This window comes from Brienomyrus brachyistius, chromosome 2 (genome assembly GCF_023856365.1).
Source record: "Brienomyrus brachyistius isolate T26 chromosome 2, BBRACH_0.4, whole genome shotgun sequence".
NCBI classification, from domain to species: domain Eukaryota; kingdom Metazoa; phylum Chordata; class Actinopteri; order Osteoglossiformes; family Mormyridae; genus Brienomyrus; species Brienomyrus brachyistius.
The window spans coordinates 3,229,628-3,247,491 of NC_064534.1; the positions used below are offsets into that span (position 1 = coordinate 3,229,628).

Sequence of the window (17,864 nt, forward strand, 5' to 3'; positions counted from 1 at the left end):
TCCAGCCCCGCACCCCCAATTTCACAGCTGCAAACCAAGGTCCTCGTGTCAATTTTGTCATCTTCGGAGTACGTCCCTGTGCCCCCTCCCCCCTCGTCATCATTAGGGGGTGTAGTCAGTTACAAGAGGGTTTTTTTTAAGGTGACGATGGAGGGGGACAAAGTGAAGGATCAGGGTGCGTGCCCCCCCACAGCCCCGATCTCTTCCAGCTCCTTGCAGGTTTCAGAGTGATGAGTAGCTTCTTGTGAGGACGTGGGTGACGGCTATAGATGGGACGCTTCGGCACACCCTGGTGGCGGGGAGAGAAACGACGGCACAAAATCAGGACTCTTTAAAGGCACAGCACAGCTTCTCACCCCTGACTTGCCGGAGCTTGGAGACCCAGGGCCCTGCAAGCGACAGGGGGGGTTCAGGGCCAACAGCGGCACCTGGTTAGTCGCCAGGAAGACCCAGGGGCCCGACAATGTCACCAGGTCTCATTCTGACAGCTCGCCATCCACAGGAAGCGCTGAAACGAGCAGCAAAGGAGCTGGAGAAGCTCCGAGGGATTTTAAGAAAATAATTTTCCTCATTTACAAACTCCTGCAGACATCAGCCTCTTTCTGACACACAGTATCAGTGTGAGAATCTTATGGGAGCAAAAACAACGCATTTAACCAAGTAAAACTGGTTTAAGATTTGAACACGGCAACTATTTTTTCTTCCATGTTGTCAGACGAGGTGGAGGGACAGACGCGTAACGCAGGTGTGAGTAATTACAGGTGTGACCCTTTCGGTCGGCGGGCAGGTATACATTAGCCACACGCAGGCTAATCACGGGGGGGGGGGAATTGCCATGGACAGTGGCACTCGGGGGGGGCTGCTGCTTGGATCAGAAGTCTGAACATTGGAGGGGGGGGGGTCAGCATGGGGTCAGCTGACAGGCCACAGTGTACGTAAACACATCTGCTGTTTAGTTTCCCCCGCAGCCAGCTGAACGCCGCAGAACGACTGGGGGGGGGGGGGGCCTGACCCTGCAGAGGCCACAGAAGATTGATGCATGTTTCTCAGTACTGAAATTTACTGAGGAACACGACAGGACTGAGCAGGCCTGAGACCTTTACAGATCTCTGTGTAGGACAGAATACTCTACAGCATTTGCATGCTTGCTTGGCTGAGTGTAAATCGCAAAGCACACGATGCACATATTTAAAAGATTGATGAATAAACAGATTCCGCCTGTCCTGCTCTGTGTGAAACAATTTGGCTGCATTTTCAGGAAACAAAAGTAAATGTTTTCTCCATTATCCAAAGGAAAAAATAATGACAGGAAAGAGGGAGGGGGGCAAAAGATCTGTTAACATAATTAAATCTGAATGTTTTGGGACTTTTTTAAACTCTAATTAGCAGAACTATTTAAATTGGCTTTGATGGATGTTTTAATTGATTACTGTCCATATCTATTACACAAGCTCAGGGGCTAAATGCTCGATGCATGGTATTTTAACAGTTTTCCTGAAGCCTCCCAAACACATTTACTGCTCCTGTCCCACCCTCAGTGACACCCCTGTCACCCAGAATACAGCACACCTCACCTGTCACACGCTCCAGGCCCCTATACCAGGCCGTCGTACAGCGACAGCGCCTGAACGATGGAGGGGTCCGCCTTGGAGCCCTCCTGGAACTCCTGCAGCGTCAGCTTCCCGTCGGCGTTCTGGAAAAAGATCAATAAAAGCTGAAACAGCAGCGGAAGCGATTGCACGGGACCTTTAGCACTCTGGAGATTGCACTTCCCCTTCGCACCAGCAGGTGGCAGCATTTCACAACAGCATTGCCACGTTCCTTTAACGGCAGTAGCCTAAGTTGTCAGTTTCATTTAAATCAATGCACTTGACATGAAAGTGGAATGCCAATGACCCACTACCCTTTAATACATTTGTTCTCTGAACAGGACTTCTGACAAAAACCATTCCACCCCAAAGATAATTCCCAGACAAGCTCTCTCCACGCAAAGTGTCACTCAGCCAGGGAACACCCATCCTCCAGAGAGCAGAGGGTAACTGAGGTGAAGCATCAGGTTTAATCGGTAGCTTTCAGTGGCTTCCTCCAGCGAGGGGGTGTGCCCAGCCTCGTGGTCCGTAACTACACTGCCGTAAAACACTTCAGAGGCAGCTCAGCTACTTGGCTGTGCTGGTGATTTATAAGTCAGATATAATTTAACAGATTTAACAGGCATCGCTGGAGATTGGGGGGGGGGGGGGGGGGGGGGGGTTGGTGCAGTTTGAGCAGCTGTGAGGCAGCAGCTACAGCAAAGTCAGCATGAAGCTGGATGTGTAAATGGCGGTGAGACTGCCGACTGCGGTGGGCTTTGGAATGGCAGATTGTAGACCATGGTGGCGGTAAAGGGGCGGGACAAAGTAAAGGGGCGGGACAAAGTGAAAGGAGCGGGACAAAGTGAAAGGGGCGGGACAAAGTGAAAGGAGCGGGACAAAGTGAAAGGGGTGGGACAAAGTGAAAGGGGCGGGACAAAGTGAAAGGGGCGGGACAAAGTGAAAGGGGCGGGACAAAGCGAAAGGGGCAGGGCAAGGTGAAAGGGGCGGGACAAAGTGAAAGGGGCGGGACAAAGTGAAAGGGGCAGGGCAAGGTGAAAGGGGCGGGACAAAGTGAAAGGGGCGGGACAAAGTGAAAGGGGCAGGGCAAGGTGAAAGGGGCGGGACAAAGTGAAAGGGGCGGGACAAAGTGAAAGGGGCGGGACAAAGTGAAAGGGGCAGGACTGTGACAATGGGGTGGGGGATGGTGGGGGCACCCTCAACCACAGAGCTATATGAAGTAAGGGTCGATTCTCAGTGGGGGGTGTGTGTTTTGAGGGTGGGTTAAAATATGACATTTATTTATCTTTTATCCAGCAGGATCAGACAGTCCCTGGAGCAGTTGGGGTTTAACCTGGTCAACTTCCTGGAGACGTCCCGCCCCCAATGTGACTAGCTGGTGATGTGAGCCATATTATCCTGTCTACATCTCCTGATGTGGGCTAGTAGTGTGGGGGCAAGTGGGAGGGGCTTACCTTGTCCATCATGGAGAAAATGCGGTCGACACGCTTCTCCGGTGTGTTTTCCTCCTCCGGCAGCTCAACGGTGTTTCCCACCATCTGGTAAATAGCATCTACGATGTTAAGCATCTCGTCCCGGGTTATGTAGCCATCATTATCGAGATCGTACAGCTTAAAGGCCCCTGCAAACACACAAGGGGGAGGGGCAGGTCCATCAGACCAGGAGGCACCAAAAAGACAGAGAACACGGTACCGGTAAGAGCTGCAGTACAGTCAGGTGACATGGTACTAGTAAGGGCTCCAGTGCAGTCAGGCGGCACAGTATAGATAAGGGCTTCAGTGCGGTCAGGCGGTACAGTATAGATAAGGGCTCCAGTGCGGTCAGGCGGCACAGTATAGATAAGGGGCATCAGTGCAGTCAGGTGGTACAGTATAGATAAGGGCTCCAGTGCAGTCAGGTGGCACAGTATAGATAAGGGCTCCAGTGCAGTCAAGTGGTACAGTATAGATAAGGGCTCCAGTGCAGTCAGGTTGCACAGTATAGATAAGGGCTCCAGTGCAGTCAGACGATACAGTACAGATAAGGGCTCCAGTGCGGTCAGGTGGCACAATATAGATAAGGGCTCCAGTGCAGTCTGCTGGCACAGTATAGATAAGGGCTCCAGTGCAGTCAGGTGGCACAGTATAGATAAGGGCTCCAGTGCAGTCAGACGATACAGTATAGATAAGGGCTCCAGTGCGGTCAGGTGGCACAGTATAGATAAGGGCCCCAGTGCAGTCAGGTGGCACAGTATAGATAAGGGCTCCAGTGCAGTCAGACGATACAGTATAGATAAGGGCTCCAGTGCGGTCAGGGTGGCACAATATAGATAAGGGCTCCAGTGCAGTCTGCTGGCACAGTATAGATAAGGGCTCCAGTGTGGAGTCTGCTTGACCGACTCGACCTTCAAGACGTGAGATGGGGTGAAGGGGAGGGGGTAGGGGGGACAGACCACACAGATCAATGTATGAAATTGATGTGGGAATCCCCTGTGTGTGTGTGTGTCCGTATGTGTGTGTGTCACTGTGCCAGTGTGTGTCTGTCACTGTGTGTGTGTGTGTGTGTGTCACTGTGCCTGTGTTGTGTATGTCACACTGTGCCGGTGTGTGTCTGTTACTCTGTGTGTGTGTGTGTGTGTGTGTGTGTGTGTGTGTGTGTGTGTGTGTGTGTGTGTGTGTGTGTGTGTGTGTGTGTGTGTGTCAGTGTGCCTGTATGTCACTGTGCCTGTGTATGTCACAGTGCGTGTGTGTGTATGTATGTCAGTGTGACTGTGTGTCACTGTGCCTGTGTGTGTGTGTCACTGTGCCTGTGTCATTCTGCCTGTGTCACTGTGCCTGTGTGTGTGTCACTGTGCCCGTGTGTCACTGTGCCTGTGTGTGTGTGTCACTGTGCCTGTGTCACTGTGCCTGTGTGTGTGTGTCACTCTGCCTGTGTCACTCTGCCTGTGTGTGTGTGTCACTCTGCCTGTGTCACTCTGCCTGTGTGTGTGGTGTGTGTCACTGCGTGTGCACTTACAGCGGAGCTTCTCGTCCAGGGTTCCCCGTGAGGTGACGGAAAGCGCCTGGATGAACTCGGAGAACTCAATGCGTCCGTCCTGCGGAGGGGGGGTAGAGAGATGGAGACTGAGTGGGAGGATACAGGGTAGAACCCTGGTCTCACCTGGACCAGAAAGTGGGGCAGTTTTTTGGGGACGAGCCTGCTGCTATTTCGGCTGCATGCCCCCGGAGGCGGCCGGGCGCCACTGAGGCTCATTAGGAAGATGTATTCTTCTGACAGGCAGCGGCCCCCACAATACCCAACCCCCCCCTCCCCAAAAACATGGCCTACATACCACTCCCACACCCTCACTCACATTCCCAAATCTGAGCATGGGGTGGGTACATGGTCTCTGAGTGATGTCTCCCCCCCATTAAAAACCGGAGCACAGCTGAGAAACTAAAGGGGACTGAGATCATCCAGCAACCAGAAAGTCCCCCCCCCCCCCCCCACATTAACATCCAGTGTGGTCTGAGGATAATAATTTGCATGTCAGAACGCTCAAGCACAAATAAGGCAAACACAGAAAACCATCACAAAGCCATAAACACCCTCATAAACGCTCAGAAATAAACACGAACAAGGAGATTCACACACAGACACACATGCACAAGACTGAGGTACACTCCATCCATCCATCCATCCATCCACCCAGGGGAACACTATGGATGGGGTGCCAGATCATTCAGAATTCTTTACACCCAAATCACGTGGACTAGGCAGGCAACTGGGCTTGCCCAGATACGAGAGTAATTACGGTAACACTGGGGGTAGCAGGCCTGTGAGGAATGCCTCTGTTTCGACTTTAGGGGTGATTCCTCTTATTTTCAAAAAGAATGCGGGGTCGCAGTGGCGCCCATGACCGGGGGTGGCAGGAGAAGCCCTGCCACGGCATGCGAGGAGCGGCAGTGCGTGCGGCTTGCGGATTATTCACCATGGTAACGGCAATTATGAGCTGATGGGGCACGTGTCACTGGAGCTGCCTGGGGGTAAAAGGCCTGCTTACTGGGGGCACAGTGGGGCGGCAATGAACTCACAGTAAGGGTGGTGGTGGGGGGGGGGGGGGTAGGGGTTCTCCTCTGTGAACATGCCCTGAAGCCTGCCACCCCCCTGCCACCCCCCTGCCGCCCCCCCTGCCACCCCCCCTGCCGCCCCCCTGCCACCCCCCTGGGCTCTCCAAACGCAAGTTCCCACCCCCCTGATTTTGGCACGATTCTACGTACCTGGGAGCCTTTTCAGGAAAATAAGAAGGTATTTTAGCTAACAAGCCAGTGAAGGTGTGAGCGTTTGGCCGCAAAACTCTTCATGGTATGTGGCCAAAGACTCACAGATACCCAGAACCCTTTTCAGGCATCCGGGACGCCTTGCTGAATCCGCTCCCACTTCCCAGTTACCTTGTTCTCGTCAAAGACGTTGAAGACGAAGGTGGCAAACTTGGTGGGATCGCCGAAGGGGAAGAACTGCTTGTAGATCTTTTGGAAGCCGACGGCATCTAGCTGGCCACTGGGACAGTCCTTGATGAAGCCCTTATACCTGGGATGGGGGGTGGGGGGGGGGGGGGGGCGCAAGGGGGTGATGGGGAGACAGAGAGTGAAAACAGTGGGATGTGTACGCTGTGTCACTGTAGGAAGGTAATAGGGGGGTGTTGATGAGTTGATGAATTTCAGTGATAAATATTCGATTCATTGTGGCAGTACAGTGTAGCAACCCAGGAGTACAAGGCCAGAACTGATGCAATTAGCCCACATGTCCAATAGGTGGCCCCCAACCGCAGCCCATGGCAACTACACTGCAGGATAAATGCTAATTCAGATTCAACTCTCTATTCTCCCTCTTCCCACTGACTAAATGGAGCACTCAGAAGATGGAGCGTTGAAGGGCTTAGCCGGCTCCTCGACAGACGCGGAATGACAACGCACACGTGGCCGGCATGAACCGCCGGCTCGAAGTCAAGTGCCTGCAGGCTGCCCGTGGATGGGAGTCAGCCTAACTCCACGAGGGCCTGGTGCCCACAGAGGGTCACTTCTGAGAAGCACATGGGCGGGGACCGAGGTGAGACTGCAACAGCGATTTCCGGAAGGTTCCGGCGTCAGGAGGTCTCGCCAGGAATAACGAGAGCCAGGATTCTCCATTACTCAGCTCTGGATATTTATACTGGGAACTCTGGGGGACACAAAACATCCATCCTGGCGGGAGACTGGGGCAGTGCCGATCGAGGTCCATATGGAGCCCCCCAGTGCACACAAAGGCACCAGGGGGCAGCGGTGGTGAGGTTGGCCAGGTGGTGCCCGCGCTTTACTAAGGTGGCACACTGGGTGGTGCTAGCGCTTTGCTAAGGTGGTGCCCTGGGTGGTGCCCACGCTTTGCAAAGGTGGCACACTGGTTGGTGCTTGCGCTTTGTAAGGTGGCACCCTCTCAGACGATCCCAGCCTGGCAAACGCCATCTCGCTCCCTGCATCTTTCTGCGATTTTAATCCATCTTTTTTTTTCCAAAAAAAACTCTCCAGGACGTAAAACCCACAGAGCTCTGTGTTGACGGCCTACACAGCCATCTTTGAGTTTAACCTGCTGTGGTTGGTGCACCAACTGCTATTTAAACAGCTATTTCACTGTCAGAGACTGTAATTATTTAACTGTTCTTAGCCACATCAGCTCTCCTTCTTTTGTGCGATGTACTCTCACCGCTCTGCTTTGACTGTGAAGAAAATACCCCCGAAATAACATTACGGGTGACAGTGATTCTGTGAATGCTATCTTGGAGGGAAATTACTCTTAAAATTTTTATGCAAATGCATTGGGGTGAATTTTCTGTATAAGTATGGCTCATAAAATCTGTAACACCGGCAGAGTTCAGCCCTTTCCCCAGAGGGTGGGGGGGGGGGGGGGACAGGGGATGTTATCTCATCAGGAAGCGAGGCGAGGAGATCTTTAAATGAAGCACAGAACAGCCACATCCAGGGACTGCATCCAGTGACTGCATCCAGGGACTGCCAACATGACGTTAGGGTGATAATACATTTCACTTCTACATTTTATATATTTAGGAGACACTTTTATTCAGCAGTGTCAGACAGTCCCAGCAGCAACTGGGGGTTAAGGGCCTCGCTCAGGGGCCCAACATTTAAATCACAATGTCGACCGTGGGATTTTAACTGCTGACCACATGATCACAGGCACCGCCTGCAAACTCGCTGATCCACACACCGCCCCCCAAGCAGAGCATCCCGCTGGCAACCAATAAAAACAGGATTAATTTTCCTGCCTTCTGGTGGCCGGTGGGGCCCCCTCCTGAATTGTTAGTGACTAACTGGTGATTCCAGTTATATTCTTGTCCCTGAAGTGCAGCTCCGTTCATCTACCATCGTCTCGCTGAGTCCTAGAAACACGTACACCCTAACTCTTCATGGTTCGTCTCTGGAGACCTTGGCCAAGGAACTCCGCCCCCCCTCCCCCATCAATCCTATCCCACAGCACAGGGAGGCCCGCTATTCAGTGGGGGTTGGGGGGCAGGGGACGTACATTTCTCCTGTGACCATCTGTCCACGATCCCTGCGATGCGGCCCTCGTTCCACGAGGCTCCGCTGAGGGTACCGTTCCCGGTGGTCCGTCAACCACACGATGCCTGTGATGAGGCCCCCGTTCTAGAAGCTCCGCAGAGGTTACTGATCCCAGTGGTCCCTCAGCCGCACAATCCCTGCCATGTGGCCCCCATTCTACAAAGTTCCGCAGAGGTTACTGATCCCAGTGGTCCCTCAGCTGCACAATCCCTGCCATGTGGCCCCCATTCTACAAAGTTCCGCAGAGGTTACTGTTCCCAGTGGTCCCTCAGCTGCGCAGTCCCTGTGATGCAGCCCCTGTCCTGCAAGATCCCACTGAGATTACTTTTTCCAGTGGTCTCTCAGTCACGCAATCCCTGCGATGTGGCCTCCCATGCTGCAAGACCCCGCTGAGGGATACTGTTCCCAGTGATCCCTCAGCTGCGCGATCCCTGTGATGTGGTCCCCCGTGCTGCAAGACCCCGCAGAGGTTACTGTTCCCAGTGGTTCCTCATCTGCGCAATCCCTGCGATGCGGACCCCATTCTATGAAGCTCCGCAGAGGTTACTGTTCCCAGTGGTCCCTCAGCCGCGTAATCCCTGTGATGCGGCCCCCGTTCTGCGAGGCCCCACTGAGGTTACTGTTCCCAGAGGTTCCCAGAGCTCCTCAGCTGAGCGATGCCCGCATTTACATTCTCATTACTTTAGAGACCAAAGAGACAGAAATATACAGGTAAAACACTAAATCGTTTTGAGGAGTGCCAGTTACCCAGCTCGATGCCCCCACCCACCCAACAGGACAGCACACGGAAGGTCACCGTGTGGCCAATCAGAGGTACCTGGGACAGTGGGGGGGAAAGAGGGGGGATTACTTCACTCACCTCCACACGTTCCTCAGGTTAGCATTATTCCCCACCTACCCCCTCAAGACTACCCTGAGGACCCCCACACCCACACTGAGCAGGCACAGACTGATCCTAAGGTATGGGGAACACAAACCAGGGTGACCAGCTTCTATATGAAGCACAGATGATGGAAAAAAGCTGTCAGGTACCCCAGCAGTAATTTCCAGTTCAAGAAGGGCTCAGAAACAATGTTCTTTCAGTCAGTCGAAGCTGTAGGGCCTCTCTCCCAGCCCGCACTGTATAAGCGGATGGATGGATGGATGGATGGATGGATGATGGATGGAGTGTTTGCTCAAAGCTCATACAAACGTCCTCTGAAAAGTTCATGAACAATTCATTCACACCAAGCGAAACTAAATTAAAAAGACATTTCACACGCAGAAAAAGTCTGATGTGAGACATGCCTCTAAGTTGAAGGCAGGAGAGTTGGGATTTTTACTTAAAAAATAAATAAATAAGAACCTGACCATTTTCCTTGTGGCGACGATCATCTCAGGACTCAAAGGCACGTTTTCTGTAAAGAAAAGCCTGTGTAGCACCTGGCCAGAGGCGAGCAGCCCCACGCTGGCCAGTGTCTCTCACCTTCGTGGCGGTAACTGCAGGCTTTCGATGCAGGTGCTCCTTTAAGGAGAGAAGGCGGGGGGGCGAGGTGGGATGGGGGAGGGCGTCTGTTCTGGTTAGGATTCGGGGCTGCATATGACCTCGGCTCACCGCGTCTGCTGCCGCGTCGGACCCTCTTTGTTAACGAACAGACGGCTTTTGGTAAATAAATGATTCAATTTGCGGCTCCTCTCCGCCAGATGCTTTCTGTGTCGCCGACGCTTAACAGCATTCGATTAACATAATAATGACTCCAATTGGACTGCTGGACTCCCTGCTCACATTCTGCCCCAAAAGAACCAAGAGTGATGCTCGAAGCCGTAAACATGGCAAACATGACCCGCAGGTAGCCAGACGCGATGACCAGCAGGCGGCACAGTTGTTTAGGAGGCTGCTGGTTCCAGTCGTGGAAGGTAGGAGAACATAGGAATCGAACCTGAACTCTTTCAGTAACTTATACAGTTGTACAAATAAAAATGAAATGATGTTTCATTAACCAGTGGTACAACGACACGGAAATGCTTTCGTGTTCGCATACCCCCATCATCAGAGCGCTGGCTCAGCCATTTATCCGGGCTCCCTGAGGCATTTTTTGGGGATTTGAGCTGACAACCTTCTGATCGCAGACACAGGTGCCACACACTGCCCATCAAACAGGCAGATATAAAATCTATATTAAAATGACTAAGTCAAAAAAAGTGTAAAAGATAACGAATCACGGCAAGAACCAGGGTGCTGCACACACATATTTCCTCTAAGCAGCATGTTTCCATGTGGCAGGGCACAGTCAACAGAGACTGTGTACCGCATGGGGACGCAATGGGCCGCAAACCCAGCCCGCCCTCCAGGATGCGAGTGGCTGATACCCAAGGCTTTCCTCCAAACCAACCAAGCAATTCAGGTTAAATATCTCCCTCGAGGAAACAAAAGCATGTCCCACATTCATCCTGATACTTGCAACGTCAAACCTTCACTGTACCTGAACAACTGCAGTGCTACAGCAAGCCTGACGGGACTCAAACCTATAACCCATTGGCACCACAAAGCAGGAACGGCAACAGGGGCAACAGTAGCCGCATCGCTGGCCGATAGCAGGGACTCTGTACTCTCCTTCCCTGCCCTTCAGCTTGACAGGGCACTCACTCCCTTGACCAGCGCCAGGACAGAGTGGTCCACTTGAAACCCTATAACATGAGCCACTGGCACAAGGGATTATGGGAATGGGCCAAGACAATTGTATATTCCTCCAAGAATGATACGGCTACCTGCCTCAGGACAGTGCCATTATTTAATATTATCACCTTGGCTCATGAGAAAATAAGTACGGTGTAAGTGTAGAGGGACTGAGTGAAAGGAGTGAGACCCCCAGGCCATCAGGGGTTAGTGGAGTACAGTAAGGTGTAGGTAAGCAGATCAGTTTAGGTCAACATCACAGTCAAACCAATTCAAATCAACATCAAATCAGAATGTATTTGCATAGCATGTGTAAATCAGCCACAGGCTAATCAAAGCACAGCACAGGCATTACAATTAATTAACAAAGTCGGGTAGAATTTAAGGCGCAATAAAACGGGAGCACTAACGCAGAAAAGGATGAAACAAGAGACATGCAAAAATGAAATACTCAATAAAGAGCATGTATGCGTGTATCTGTGAATGCTGGCTTGTCTGTGTGTTTTCTAAGCCTGTGTGTATATGCAGGGGGGTGTGTCTGTGACAGCCCTGACGTCTGGTGGGAACATCCAGGAGGAGAGGAAGACGGCTAAGCTCCGCCCTGGGGGCGTGGCGAGCAGACAGGGGTAGGGAAAAGGGGAGGGGTCACATAAAAGATGCAATGCATGGTGACGGAGGGGGTGTCACTTACCACTGCTGTACCTCCTTCTCTGTAACTGTTACGGAACAAAAAACAAAATGGCAATCGGGTTAGTTGGGCTGTTTACTATCCCCTCAAATAAATAAAAAATTGTCAAGATTACGCAACCTGACACACATCGCATGCACCTTTACTGCAGTATCACCTCTGATTACACCTCTGTGCGCTGCAGTCTTAATCTACTTTATCTGTCATGAATTTTTCATTACCTATATAATTATATATTTCTGTATAATTAAAACTATAAAGCATTTTCTTTGTTCTGCATTGTCACTGGAATCACAGATGGCCTCAATGAGAGGCCACGCCCATCCGAGGGAGTCCCATTGGCTGACCACGCCCATCCAGGGGAGTCCCATTGGCTGACCACGCCCATCCAGGGGAGTCCCATTGGTTGACCACGCCCATCCATGGGAGTCCCATTGACTGGCCACGCCCATCCAGGGGGAGGCCCACTGACTGGCCACGCCCATCCAGGGGGAGGCCCACTGACTGACCACGCCCCATCCATGGGGAGGCCCACTGACTGACCACGCCCATCCATGGGTAGCCCCATTGACTGACCACGCCCATCCAGGGGAGTCCCATTGACTGGCCACGCCCATCCAGGGGAGGCCCATTGACTGGTCACGCCCATCCAGGGGAAGCCCCATTGACTGACCACGCCCATCCAGGGGAGGCCCACTGACTGACCACGCCCATCCAGGGGAGGCCCACTGACTGGCCACGCCCATCCAGGGGAGGCCCACTGGCTGGCCACGCCCATCCAGGGGAGTCCCATTGGCTGGCCACGCCCATCCAGGGGAGTCCCACTGGCTGGCCACGCCCATCCAGGGGAGTCCCATTGGCTGGCCACGCCCATCCAGGGGAGTCCCATTGGCTGGCCAACGCCCATCCAGGGGAGTCCCATTGGCTGGCCACGCCATCCAGGGGAGTCCCATTGGCTGGTCACGCCCATCCAGGGGAGTCCCATTGGCTGGCCACGCCCATCCGAGGGAGTCTCATTGACTGGTCACGCCCATCCAGGGGAGTCCCATTGGCTGGTCACGCCCATCCAGGGGAGTCCCATTGGCTGGCCACGCCCATCCGAGGGAGTCTCATTGACTGGTCACGCCTTTCCAGGGCAGTGTCATATGCTGACTACATCCATTTCCACCCTGGAAGGATTTCAGGTCAGTTGTGCTCGACAGCATTAAAGGACCAGGCTGCCACATAACCCCATGGGAGAAACAGTCTTCCGTACAGAACCCGTGGGGCAACCTTTAGCATGTGGTGGGGGGGGCGGGAGGGCAGCGTTTAAACACAGACCCAAATTACAGGTTACTTTCCCCTTTTCAGGTTAATTACTGGCTAAGCAGTGTACATACCATTGCTGTGGGGTTGGGTACTAATTAACTATCAGGTTACATTGTGGTGGCAGCCAACAGAACACCAGCAGGGGGGTAATCTCACAGAGAGGACCTCATACTCCTCTTCAGAGACCCCATCTCTGCACTCCCTCTGTCTCTACAGCCCTGGCAGCTACTCACAATTATTCATTTTTTAATCAAATAAAAGCCTGCATGTGGGGGCATAGCCAGAAATTCTGTGTCCCCTGCAGAGTGGGGGTGGAGGAGGGGGGGTCCCTCACAGGGAGGCTGACACTCCTGTTCTTACGCGTGACACAGAATTTGACAGGTGACATTAACAAACTGGCTAATATAATTCAACATTTCCTTCACTGTCTGTATCAGCAGGATTTGTAACAAACCATGCTTAAGAACATACGAAATTTACAAACGAGGCCATTCGGCCCATCAAGCTCATTTGGGGAGAACTTAACTAATAGCTCAGAGTTGTTAAAATCTTATCTAGCTCTGATTTAAAGGAACCCAGGGTTTTAGTTTGCGCTATTAGTGTGTGTACCTGAGACTAATTTCCTACTGAACCAATAGCTTGAAAAAGCAGAAAGAGTGGCTGCTGTTTAAATGGAGACACCACGTTGCAAGAACATTGTTCTGATACAGTGAACACATCACTTAACAGTCCATTTTCTAACTAAATCAGGCATTCACCTATTGAGCTATTTCAACCAAAACTCCTGGTGACATCAGAGAAGCTTAAGGAGAAAAACCTAGTGACAGGTAAACATAGATAAATGGACTGTTACCTCAAAAGGTGATTTAAACTTCCCAGGAGATAAATGGGATTTAAATGGGAGTTGCCATTTAAACATGCATCATATGATAAGCAGGCCCTGAGGCCTCATTGAAATGCTAATTAAGTGCTGTCACCTCTGCACTCATCATGCGGTACGAGCAGCCATCACATTAGCTAGCCATCCCACCCCCAACATTTCACGATAACCCAGAGGTCGCTGTCCGAAACCCCTCCCCCCCCCATAAGAGTAACTCAGGATTGTGTGAAAGTCAGAGCTGAGAGACCGAGAGCAAGAGAGAAAGAGTAAGAGAGAAAGCGAGAGGAAGAGGAGAACAGAAAAGGGCGAGAAAGGGTGAGTGAGAGAGAGAGGAAGAGGGAGAGAGAGAGAACGTGAGAGAGCAATAGATTAAGAGAGGCAGAAAAAAAAGAGGTAGAGAATGAGAGAGTGAAAGAGAGAGAAAGAGTGCAAGAGAGATAAGAGACCTAAAGGAAGAGAGGGAGAGAAAGAGAGAGAATGAAAGAATTTGTGAGAGAGTGAGAGATGAATCATTGAAATTCATTGACTACTGATGACCTAGAGCCTAGACTGGAGTGAGTGAAGATGCCTGGCCAAACAAAACCCATCCACTGATTCATTGCCTTTTTATACCCTTTAATAACTCATAAGAATATATGGGGGGCACCTGTCTTCACTGGGTAAAGGATTCTCATCCATCGACCAGTCAGCTGGGGGAACAGGGCCTAAATGGAGCAGAACTGAACTACCGGCATTTTAGGGAAGAGGTCTGGAAATGACTTGCTGCTTTACCATATGGAGAAGAGGAATAATCAAGCCTGGGCCGAGAAGATGGGACCAAAAGGAAGCTTAGTGTTGAGGAATAATCAAGCGTGGGCCGAGGGGATGGGACCGAAAGGAAGCCTAGTGTTGAGGAAAAAACAAGCGTGGGCCAAGGGGATGGGACCGAAAGGAAGCCTAGTGTTGAGGAATAATCAAGCCTGGGCCGAGGGGATGGGACCAAAAGGAAGCTTAGTGTTGAGGAATAATCAAGCGTGGGCCGAGGGATGGGACCGAAAGGAAGCCTAGTGTTGAGGAAAAAACAAGCGTGGGCCAAGGGGATGGGACCGAAAGGAAGCCTAGTGTTGAGGAATAATCAAGCCTGGGCCGAGGGGATGGGACCAAAAGGAAGCTTAGTGTTGAGGAATAATCAAGCCTGGGCCAAGGGGATGGGACCGAAATGAAGCCTAGTGTTGAGGAATAATCAAGCGTGGGCCAAGGGGATGGGACCGAAATGAAGCCTAGTGTTGAGGAATAATCAAGCGTGGGCCAAGGGGATGGGACCGAAAGGAAGCCTAGTGTTGAGGAATAAACAAGCGTGGGCCGAGGGGATGGGACCGAAAGGAAGCCTAGTGTTGAGGAATAAACAAGCCTGGGCCAAGGGGATGGGACCGAAAGGAAGCCTAGTGTTGAGGAATAAACAAGCGTGGGCCAAGGGGATGGGACCGAAAGGAAGCCTAGTGTTGAGGAATAAACAAGCGTGGGCCAAGGGGATGGGACCGAAAGGAAGCCTAGTGTTGAGGAATAAACAAGCGTGGGCCGAGGGGATGGGACCGAAAGGAAGCCTAGTGTTGAGGAATAAACAAGCCTGGGCCAAGGGGATAGGACCGAAAGGAAGCCTAGTGTTGAGGAATAAACAAGCGTGGGCCGAGGGGATGGGACCGAAAGGAAGCCTAGTGTTGAGGAATAAACAAGCGTGGGCCAAGGGGATGGGACCGAAAGGAAGCCTAGTGTTGAGGAATAATCAAGCCTGGGCCAAGGGGATGGGACCGAAAGGAAGCTTAGTGTTGAGGAATAATCAAGCCTGGGCCAAGGGGATGGGACCAAAAGGAAGCTTAGTGTTGAGGAATAAACAAGCCTGGGCCGAGGGATGGGACCGAAAGGAAGCCTAGTGTTGAGGAATAATCAAGCCTGGGCCAAGGGGATGGGACCGAAAGGAAGCTTAGTGTTGAGGAATAATCAAGCCTGGGCCGAGGGGATGGGACCGAAAGGAAGCTTAGTGTTGAGGAATAATCAAGCCTGGGCCAAGGGGATGGGACCGAAAGGAAGCCTAGTGTTGAGGAATAATCAAGCGTGGGCCAAGGGGATGGGACCGAAAGGAAGCTTAGTGTTGAGGAATAATCAAGCGTGGGCCAAGGGGATGGGACCGAAAGGAAGCTTAGTGTTGAGGAATAAACAAGCGTGGGCCAAGGGGATGGGACCGAAAGGAAGCCTAGTGTTGAGGAATAATCAAGCGTGGGCCAAGGGGATGGGACCGAAAGGAAGCTTAGTGTTGAGGAATAATCAAGCGTGGGCCAAGGGGATGGGACCGAAAGGAAGCTTAGTGTTGAGGAATAATCAAGCGTGGGCCAAGGGGATGGGACCGAAAGGAAGCCTAGTGTTGAGGAATAATCAAGCGTGGGCCGAGGGGATGGGACCGAAAGGAAGCCTAGTGTTGAGGAAAAAACAAGCGTGGGCCAAGGGGATGGGACCGAAAGGAAGCTTAGTGTTGAGGAATAAACAAGCCTGGGCCAAGGGGATGGGACCGAAAGGAAGCTTAGTGTTGAGGAATAATCAAGCGTGGGCCAAGGGGATGGGACCGAAAGGAAGCCTAGTGTTGAGGAATAATCAAGCGTGGGCCGAGGGGATGGGACCGAAAGGAAGCCTAGTGTTGAGGAAAAAACAAGCCTGGGCCAAGGGGATAGGACCGAAAGGAAGCCTAGTGTTGAGGAATAAACAAGCGTGGGCCGAGGGGATGGGACCGAAAGGAAGCCTAGTGTTGAGGAATAAACAAGCGTGGGCCAAGGGGATGGGACCGAAAGGAAGCCTAGTGTTGAGGAATAATCAAGCCTGGGCCAAGGGGATGGGACCGAAAGGAAGCTTAGTGTTGAGGAATAATCAAGCCTGGGCCAAGGGGATGGGACCAAAAGGAAGCTTAGTGTTGAGGAATAAACAAGCCTGGGCCGAGGGGATGGGACCGAAAGGAAGCCTAGTGTTGAGGAATAATCAAGCCTGGGCCAAGGGGATGGGACCGAAAGGAAGCTTAGTGTTGAGGAATAATCAAGCCTGGGCCGAGGGGATGGGACCGAAAGGAAGCTTAGTGTTGAGGAATAATCAAGCCTGGGCCAAGGGGATGGGACCGAAAGGAAGCCTAGTGTTGAGGAATAATCAAGCGTGGGCCAAGGGGATGGGACCGAAAGGAAGCTTAGTGTTGAGGAATAATCAAGCGTGGGCCAAGGGGATGGGACCGAAAGGAAGCTTAGTGTTGAGGAATAAACAAGCGTGGGCCAAGGGGATGGGACCGAAAGGAAGCCTAGTGTTGAGGAATAATCAAGCGTGGGCCAAGGGGATGGGACCGAAAGGAAGCTTAGTGTTGAGGAATAATCAAGCGTGGGCCAAGGGATGGGACCGAAAGGAAGCTTAGTGTTGAGGAATAATCAAGCGTGGGCCAAGGGGATGGGACCGAAAGGAAGCCTAGTGTTGAGGAATAATCAAGCGTGGGCCGAGGGGATGGGACCGAAAGGAAGCCTAGTGTTGAGGAAAAAACAAGCGTGGGCCAAGGGGATGGGACCGAAAGGAAGCTTAGTGTTGAGGAATAAACAAGCCTGGGCCAAGGGATGGGACCGAAAGGAAGCTTAGTGTTGAGGAATAATCAAGCGTGGGCCAAGGGGATGGGACCGAAAGGAAGCCTAGTGTTGAGGAATAATCAAGCGTGGGCCGAGGGGATGGGACCGAAAGGAAGCCTAGTGTTGAGGAAAAAACAAGCGTGGGCCGAGGACATGGGACCGAAAGGAAGCTTAGTGTTGAGGAATAATCAAGCGTGGGCCGAGGAGATGGGACCGAAAGGAAGCCTAGTGTTGAGGAATAATCAAGCCTGGGCCGAGGGGATGGGACCAAAAGGAAGCCTAGTGTTGAGGAATAATCAAGCCTGGGCCAAGGGGATGGGACCGAAAGGAAGCCTAGTGTTGAGGAATAATCAAGCGTGGGCCGAGGGGATGGGACCGAAAGGAAGCCTAGTGTTGAGGAATAATCAAGCGTGGGCCAAGGGGATGGGACCGAAAGGAAGCCTAGTGTTGAGGAATAAACAAGCGTGGGCCGAGGGGATGGGACCAAAAGGAAGCCTAGTGTTGAGGAATAAACAAGCCTGGGCCAAGGGATGGGACCGAAAGGAAGC

At 52.2% G+C, this 17,864-nt stretch overlaps 1 protein-coding gene across 1 annotated transcript in view; it reads right to left on the reverse strand.

Annotated features, from left to right (window-relative positions):
• Nucleotides 1-17,864, reverse strand: part of ncs1a (neuronal calcium sensor 1a) — a 30,061-nt gene continuing 12,197 nt past the window's right edge. The window contains exons 3-8 of the mRNA XM_049002947.1: nt 11,509-11,533; nt 5,999-6,137; nt 4,584-4,662; nt 3,044-3,210; nt 1,575-1,693; nt 1-289 (exon numbers count right to left, since the gene is read on the reverse strand). Coding sequence (XP_048858904.1) covers nt 1,595-1,693; nt 3,044-3,210; nt 4,584-4,662; nt 5,999-6,137; nt 11,509-11,533 — 509 coding nt within the window. The 3' untranslated portion in view covers nt 1-289; nt 1,575-1,594. The remainder of the gene's footprint in view (nt 290-1,574; nt 1,694-3,043; nt 3,211-4,583; nt 4,663-5,998; nt 6,138-11,508; nt 11,534-17,864) is intronic.